Here is an 8940-nt window from a genome sequence, read left to right as displayed (position 1 = left end):
ACTCTTCCATCGTCACTCCCACCTAACCCTGCATCTAACTACTTTTTCTTTTCTTCTAAAATCTAACCCAATTTTCAAATAATTTCATTTTTGGTTTCTTGCCTCATTCTTTCGATCCAAATGGCTCTATCGCGAGTTGCTTCGCCATCGCCATTGAATCTGCTGAAACCCCTTTCCTCTTATTTGTCGCTACGACGACGTTCGTTGTCCTCGTTGTCCACGGAACCTCTCACCGTGGACACTTCGCTTCCCTTCACCGCCCATCGCTGCGAAGAGCCTTCACGCGCCGTCGAGACCTCGGCGGCGGAGCTCTTCTCGTTCTTCCGTAACATGGCGCTGATGCGGCGAATGGAGATCGCGGCGGATTCCCTCTATAAGGCCAAGCTGATCCGCGGCTTCTGCCATCTCTACGATGGGCAGGAGGCCGTTGCGGTGGGGATGGAGGCCGCGATCACGCGCAAGGACTGCATCATCACTGCTTACCGTGACCACTGCACCTTCCTGAGCCGCGGCGGAACCCTGATCGAGGTCTTCGCCGAGCTCATGGGCCGCCGCGACGGTTGCTCTAAGGGGAAAGGTGGTTCCATGCACTTTTACAGGAAAGAGGGTGGCTTCTACGGTGGGCATGGCATTGTAGGGGCTCAGGTTCCGCTTGGTTGTGGATTGGCTTTTGCTCAGAAGTATTCTAAGGATGAGACTGTTACGTTTTCTTTGTACGGTGATGGTGCTGCCAATCAGGGGCAGTTGTTCGAGGCGCTTAACATTGCTGCGCTTTGGGATCTTCCTTCTATTTTTGTCTGCGAGAATAACCATTGTGAGTTTGACCTTGTTTGATTAGTGACTTGAAACGTGAGGTGGTTTTAGACTTGTTTGGATTCTTTTTTGAATAAGCTTTGCTCATAAGTTAAAATTTGCCGAAATTCTCTGGCAAGTTCTCCAAAAGTTTATTTGAGCTTACACATAAGTTAATTTTAACTTAGGAGAAGCTTAGTAGTGCTTATTGATAAATTATCGGAACGAGGCCTTCTTTTATTTGGGTTGAGGATTAATTTAGTTTGATTTGTGGGACAGATGGAATGGGGACTGCTGAGTGGAGAGCTGCTAAGAGTCCTGCTTATTACAAGCGTGGGGATTATGCTCCTGGATTGAAGGTTAGAGAGATTTATGGCTTTATTTTGTTTAAGGAAATGCGTTGTGAGTATTGAATGGCTCACTGTTCGCACATTGCAGTGAAGCCTGATTAGTGTTGACTTCTCCTGTGTTGTGTTGTTTCTGCACCCTCAATTTTTATATATTGTCCTTTTTGGCTATTTTTTTTCATTTCCAGACTTCCTCTTTGTTCACATAGTTGAATGTCTGTCTGGGCAACGACTCTTGTTATTGATTATTTGATTTCGAGTTAGATTGATGGACATTGGCAGGTTGGGGTAGAGGAGAAACAGAGTCGAAGGTTGAGATAGAGTGATAGATTTAGAGTTTTGTAGTGAATGGACTGGGAAGGAGAAGTGGAATGAAGAGGTTGTGGCTTGGGGGAACAATAGGAATTGTGCAGGAGATAAAATGGGTGTAGAAGAGGTAGGTCGGAAAAGGGAAGAAAAAAAAGGTTCTTGGTAACGAAATTGAGTTTCATTAAAGGCATTGTCTTTAGAGATGAATATTGTACCTTCTGAGAGGCGGCGTAGCCTAAAATTATGCATTAGTGGGAGTGAAAGTTATGTTTTTGGGATCGTTGGGGTGAAGTAAAGGAATACAGGTGCAACCAAAAACTTTTAGGAAGTGATATCAGGTGGTTGTTTGAACAAGGAAGTACAAGGGACAACAAAATCGAGGGATGTTGTAGGCAGGCAATTAATTAAATAAACAACAGTGAGGAAAGCATTGCTTGAAAATTTTAAATGAAGCGAGGCATGACTCAAGAGGGTGAGACCCGCTGAACTGTTGGCTTACGTCTTCTAAGTTAGTTAGGTACTTAGTAAATGCTTTGTATTCCTCATCCCAGTCAGTTTGAAGAGACTTCATAAGGGGAGTCCCAAATACTAATTCTGCCATGGTTTTGAAGTGTTTGAGCACTTAAAGAGCCCCATACTTACTTTTCAAGAGATAAATCCACATAAAGCACAAAATGACATAAAAAAGTCATATAATAAAGATAGTTTTGTGTGGAAGGCATGACATAGACCCCACATATCACTGTAAACAAGTTCTAAAGGATATTGATAAATAATGGGGGAAAGGGGAGCATAAATACAGTGACATTTCCCCAAACAACAAGCAAAACATAACACATGACTGACTTTATTTGAAGGTAAATTACAGTGTGGCAGTACAAGTTTCAAAACATTGCTATTGGGTTGTCGTAAATGCTACAGGTGTTTGGAACTAGTATAAACAAAAATACTAGACTTATTAGAATGAATTTGTGCTTGAGAGGAGCTTGAAACCTTAGGAGGCAGAGAACTGTTAGGCCCATTAAAATGGCTTAAGTTAATGGAGTGGATTCATTGATCAATTTTTTTGTGAAATTCCTGTAACCTTAGCTTGTGCTAATATAAGTGATTCCATTTCTTTAATTGGAAGAGGCTCAAATTTCCTATGGATACAACAAATTTTCGAACTATAATACTGTGGAAGTCCTTTAAGGGTGGCGTCAAAATGTTCTTGATGAGAAACTATATCACACCTACTGAAGCAAGAGAATCAATGAGTGATTTGATTCCGTGCAAGATTTTTGAAACCAAGCATCTTCAAGAACCATCTTGAGGAGTAAAGTTTGCAGTTGTTGTGCTTGGATTCTTAGAGAATTGTGAAAAGAAACATCGGAGTTTATTTTATGAAATTAATTACTACATTGTGCTGTTACGGAAACAGTATTTATACGGGATAACCAGTAAGTAACTCTAGCTAACTAGTGACAGCTGTCACATTACAACGGCTGTAATTTACATGTAACTGAGTCCAGCTAAATAGTGACAGTTGCCGAATTACAATAGCTGAGTACACTCACACTGTCAAGCCTAGAGGGACAAAGGTGACTTCATGATCTGAAATTACTTCAACATATGACATTGAATGCAACCGTGTTTAAATTTGGTTGAAGTGTGTTCAGACTGAAGAATACCTCGACATCTCTTAAAAGAACATGTATAAATAGCGAGAGCGAAAATTAATGTCGCTGGCTACAGAGAAACTGTAATAACTTGTACTCTAGCTACATTTTATTTTTCTTCTTAATGCATTTCTTATATATCCATAAAAGAGACTTGGCAACTATCAGTCATAGTCCTCATTGTTCATCATGGGGTGATAGTATGCTATATTTTATTTTTAAACACAAGGTGTGTAGAGCTTGAAGAGGCTCGTGTTCAAGAACAATTGGATTGAACTTGGGTATATTACTGTAAGAAGGGTTATGAAGATTAGTTTAACCTTGTATCATTGTCATCTTGGTAAACAATACTTGTTTATCAAGGACTGGAAACTGCCCAAGGTTATTTGGTGAATGAATATAAAAGATTATGTTAATATTTCTGATCCCTTATCTTTTATGCATATTCTGTAAGCAAAGGTGGAATTTGATTGTGAAAAGATCCTTTACCAAAAAACTAAGGTTTAATTAAAAAAAAATTATAGTCTTAATTCATTAGACAATATCCATTTGTCTATTGCCAACAACTTTTTTTAGCTGCATGAAGCTGTGTTTAAAAGGAAATTCATATAAAAGCTTTTGATCTGCCTAAAAACATAACACAGCGCTATTCAACCTCTTTTTTCATGTTTGTATCTCTATCATGTTCAATTATAAATGCTTTTATTTAGAGCATGTATGTGTGTATAGTGTAAATAAATTATTTGTGTTTTATATAAAACTATTGTTAAGAAGTGGACTTTAAGCCTAACTAAATCCTACAAAACCAGCTTGTAAGGTGAGGTTTGCACCTACTTATATACCCTAAATTGACCTTAGTCGATGTGGGACTTCTAACAACTATGATATAGCAGCCCTTCCATTGTCTGCCCTACTTTTGTGGCAATTTTTGTTGCTGGTTAGTGGTAGCTCAAGATTGGCGGGATGCAATCCTTGATTGATAGCTATATATGCACATAGTTGAATATACACTGTAGTCTTTTCGTGAACACATTTTTTTTTATCATTTTGGAAGTATATTTGTGCAGGTAGATGGCATGGATGTTCTTGCTGTGAAACAAGCTTGTAAATTTGCCAAGGAGTTTGCTTTGAAGAATGGCCCCATTGTGAGTAAATTTACTTTTAATTTGTACTTATATTTCTTAATTTATGTTTAGCTTGATTCTTTTATTCTCTTATATTATAATAATTGTTTCTCTTCTTAATTATTTTGCCCAGATTCTTGAAATGGACACATACAGATACCATGGCCACTCCATGTCTGATCCTGGTAGCACATACCGCACACGTGATGAAATTTCTGGTGTGAGACAGGTATATATTACTATGACCATGATTATATGTCTTATTATTTTAATTGTATTGAGGATTTTACTCTATCTCTTTTATTTACTCATGTCATTTGATTATAGGAGCGTGATCCAATTGAAAGAGTAAGAAAGCTGCTATTGGTTCATGAGATTTCTACTGAAAAGGAGCTAAAGGTGATTGAGTGAAGTTTGTACTCAAGCTCCACACGTCAATTTTAAAATGTGATGTGTTTGTTTTGTTTTAAATACTCCTGTAGTCTTGCTTTCATCTTAATATTTGTGGTCAATTTTATCTTGGCGTTGTGGTATTTTACTTTTCAAGTCCATGAAACAGTTTTCTTGTGGTGCCGTAGGTCATCTAGGAATGTGTAAATTTTATGTTAATATAATAGATTTCCAATTGTTATTTTTATGAAATTGTGCAATTCTATTTTTTCATAATATTGTAGCTATATTAAAATAGTTGTTCTCTCAGGTTAATTATCATGTACTCGGTAGACTTTAATTATGATATTTACTGTTTACTTGAGCTTTATTCTGCCAGAAAGTTATTTTATGCCATGTGTTGAATGATGATATGACCTGTTTGTCTATAGTGGATTATGTGTCATGATTTTCTTTAAAGTTGGAATAAGTGTCACAAATTTTCTGCCCATTGGGAACGGCTTCTAGTTTATCACGCAAGTGTCTCGTATACTAATGTTAGACAAGCAATAGTATTAGGAATGCAGGGAAAGAGGGAACTTTATGGCCAAGTAGTTTAAAGTCCCAATTCAAACAGCAGGACATAGAGAGAACAGTCATGTTTGACAATTGTCTACTAGAAAGGGTAGGAATATGGTAATGCTCAAAACAAGGAGGATAAGCTGTATCAGGTAGTTAGGTTTGTGAAAGTGATATGTCGCGAGTAAAACTCAAATCACGATACAGCAGAGAGGCTGGTATTCAAATTGATTTTTCTTTTATTCTCTTTCTGCTGTAAAGTTGTTTGATGGAGTAGATCCTTTTTGATTTGGGGCAGGTGGGGATACACTCCATACGATATCTTCCATTCTAGTAAATACTACACCTATCATTACCTTTTCAATCCTCTTTCCTTGACATTGAGCGAGGGTTTGGGGCCATAAGACTGGGGAGAAGAAAACCCCTTGAACAACCTGTAACCATTTTCCTTTTTATTGTGTTTTGATTTAGAGGAATCAAAGTTCCTATTATCATATTAATGTTGATGGAACATTAGAATTTCACGCTAAATTATTATCCACATCTTTCAGGACATTGAAAAGGAAGCAAGAAAAGAAGTTGACGAAGTCATTGCCAAAGCAAAGGTGTTTATTCTTCTCTTACTAATTTTGGTATCCCACATATTTCCATCTTTTGCAGTGCTATGTGATTTACAGTCTCTCAGAGTTATATTCTTTTCTGATTTCCAGGAAAGTCAAATGCCCGAGCCATCTGATTTATTTAAGAACGTATATGTTAAAGGTTTAGGTGTTGAGGTAGTGAAAATTTCATCTTTACTCATTCTTTTGTCTAGCTTTCTTTATTCTGTTGTTATCAAATGTTACATGAATTTGGGTATAACCAATCAAAAGATACATGAAAGATGCAATAGTCTTTTTCTTAAAATTGGGGAAACTATTACTCCTTCCGATTCAAAATAATTGTTGTTTAAGGCTTTGTACAAGGATTAAGAAACTCATGTAGTATTCTCAATTTCAAGGATATAATAAGCTCACTTAATTCGCTTCTTCATTCCATTAATAATCTCTTATTCTTCTTAATGGAGATACCAAAAAGTTACGGATATAGTTGAAGAGAAAAAATAGTTAGTACGTAGTTTCGTAGAAGTCTCATAATTTAAAACCAATTAAAACCTGTCAAATGTCATTTTTGAAACGGAGAGAGTACTTTAAATAAGAGTTTTGATATTTGAAATCGTGATGGGAAGATTAATTTAGCATGGATGGGTTGATTTTATTTATAAGCTGTTCAATTCTCGAAGTGAAAACAGATCCAATTTTTAAAATTACGTGAAAATTAGATGCATATGCTGTTTGGTTCTAGTAAATATTTTTAGTTACTTGGTGGATGATGTGTTTTATTCAAGTCTGATTGGTGATCTTCTGAATTTCAGGCTTGGGGCGCTGATAGGAAAGAACTTAAAGCTACCTTGCCCTGATGGAAAACCTTTCCTTTGAATTTATATTCCCTAATTTCAGATCTGTCAAAATAATGAAGACTAAAAGGTTCAGACGATCATCCTTGCCTGTTTGCTGAGCTTTCCCCAACCCCAAATTGTATATCAAACTGTGGCGGAAATTAATGTTTGCAGTGTAATATTATTGGAGGTTCTAACAATCATAGCGTTATCAATTGATTAATCATGCAAATAGTGTCCTGCAAATTTTGAGGATTTCGTTGTATAAAACTTATATAATTGGTGGCAAAATTGTGCCATTATTTTATAATTAAGTATTCACAAGATTGTGTTCTATTGAAATCATTTTCTGGCTATTAAAAGTTAGTGTTTCTTTGGACAGTCAAAAGAGTGATCTGACTGAAGTGTTGACATAGGTTCATAATTTTCTTTTACTGGTATTTAACATCCTACTTCTATGTCAATCACGCTTGTTTAGAACTTTTCTGTCCTCTCTAGCTGTTTAGAGTTTGATAGTTCAAAATGGCATTAGTTATCAGTTTATCTTCACTGGTTCGGATAAGGATATATTTGTTTGAGAGAGAGTATAATAATATGAAAGAGACTCACTTTATGAGATATTGTTGAAGTCTCATATAATTATAAATCTATTCACTTAAATAAATCTATTCACTTAATATTTTGAGTTAAAGATGATATTATAGTTTCTTACGAGTTTGCAAGTATCTAAATATCTTTCTTTGAAACAAGTTAACAAGTATTGGAATCCCACAAAAGGTGCTTGACCAAGTAAAGTTAGCAACTTAACTCTCCTAACAAGAGAAGGAGAGGTGAAATCACAATTGGAAGTGATTAATGACTTCAAAACTCAATATCGTAATATGCTTGACGGGTAAGTCAAATTTGATAAACTAATAGTCAGTGCAACAAATATGATAACAATGATTTATTTCATATTACATGTATCAGTATTAAAATTTAGCTATTGAAAAGTTGTTAATTGCTCAAACTCAAATGTTTACGAATAGAATGTTTATATTACACGCGTCATTGACAATTCGAGCATCACCTCCTACATGCTTTCAAACTACCTTTGAAGACCAAGTCGACTTGTGAAATTTTAATAAAGTGATTCCATTTCAAGCAAAACACCTCTCTAATTTGCAAAAGTATTTCCCCATTCATGAAAAACATTTTGTTCAATTTCATTATGATTAATATGCTTGTTTTTATATTAATGCATTAAAATTCTTTATCTATAAAATCTTCTCTTTAACTGGTTTTAATTTATTTAATTATTGTTTTAATCAATTAGAGAAGTAAATATAATATTTAAAACTTTACATGGTTTTAATCTATTGAAAATTCATTTTAATTGATGAAAATAGAGTAAATTGTAAATCTCTAAGATTTGAAACGATTACAACTTCTTCCTTTCAAACCCAACAAGAAAAAACAAAAACATTTTAACATATTAAAATATTTTTTAATCAATTAAAACACAATTCAAATTCCTCAATAACTTTTATACACTTTTTAACTTAATTAAATTCAAATAACATATTAAAGAGTTATTAACACATCATAACTCCAAAATACATCTTAAAAACAAAAATCAAATATTATCAAAATCTCTTTTGAAACTTCAATCAATTATGTGATTAGAAATATCAAACACTTCATCTTCAAAGTGATCAATAATTATTTAAAATAATAATAATAGTAATAATAATACGGTTATATATTGTTTTCCTAAGATATAACGCAATTTTGGAATTCGTTAATGTTTCGGTGGGGTTTGTGATACCGAGACACTAACCTTCAACTTGTGTGCTCCGCTTATACGTTTAGTTTAGATCGATCGGTTGTCACTTTGGGCAGGAGGAGAAGGTACCTACAAAAGGCACTCTGACGCTAAGTTAGGAGTGGTTTAATGAACTGATATATATTTTATTATCATACATCAAGGTGTTTTTACCCAGGCATTAACCCTATATTTATAGGGCTTATAGCAATCAAGCTCATTAATTCATAGTTGATATGACAATAAATCCAATAATACTTGCTAATATACTTGTTAATTGTCCATTAATACCATATTCTTGTGTAATATGACCTGTCAATCACTCATAAATAGCGTATATTCGCATTTAATATGACCATTAAACGTATTAATTGGTCATTAATGATATTTACCTTTCTTGATTAGTATTTGTTTGACAATCGATCAGTTGTCTGTTTTGGCTCCGGATTCTCCTTAACCGATCGGTCACCAGGTATAGTATAGTTACTATTTTAAAATTGATCTCTTTTGTTTCATACTT

The 8940-nt window shown here is 34.9% G+C and overlaps 1 protein-coding gene across 1 annotated transcript; it reads left to right on the top strand.

Moving 5' to 3' along the window:
- LOC108321458 (pyruvate dehydrogenase E1 component subunit alpha, mitochondrial) lies at window positions 1-6958 on the top strand. Its single transcript, XM_017553214.2, has 8 exons — window positions 1-814; window positions 1072-1151; window positions 4174-4251; window positions 4364-4459; window positions 4558-4629; window positions 5730-5783; window positions 5889-5954; window positions 6593-6958. Exons 1-8 carry the CDS (start codon window positions 121-123, stop codon window positions 6635-6637), a joined length of 1185 nt encoding a protein of 394 aa, XP_017408703.1. The 5' UTR covers window positions 1-120; the 3' UTR covers window positions 6638-6958.
- The last annotated feature ends 1982 nt before the right edge of the window (window positions 6959-8940 follow it).

Source organism: Vigna angularis, chromosome 1 (assembly GCF_016808095.1).
Source record: "Vigna angularis cultivar LongXiaoDou No.4 chromosome 1, ASM1680809v1, whole genome shotgun sequence".
NCBI classification, from domain to species: Eukaryota; Viridiplantae; Streptophyta; class Magnoliopsida; order Fabales; family Fabaceae; genus Vigna; species Vigna angularis.
The sequence above is the reverse complement of the archived record's forward strand: the minus strand, read 5'-3'. Positions and strand labels throughout refer to the sequence as shown.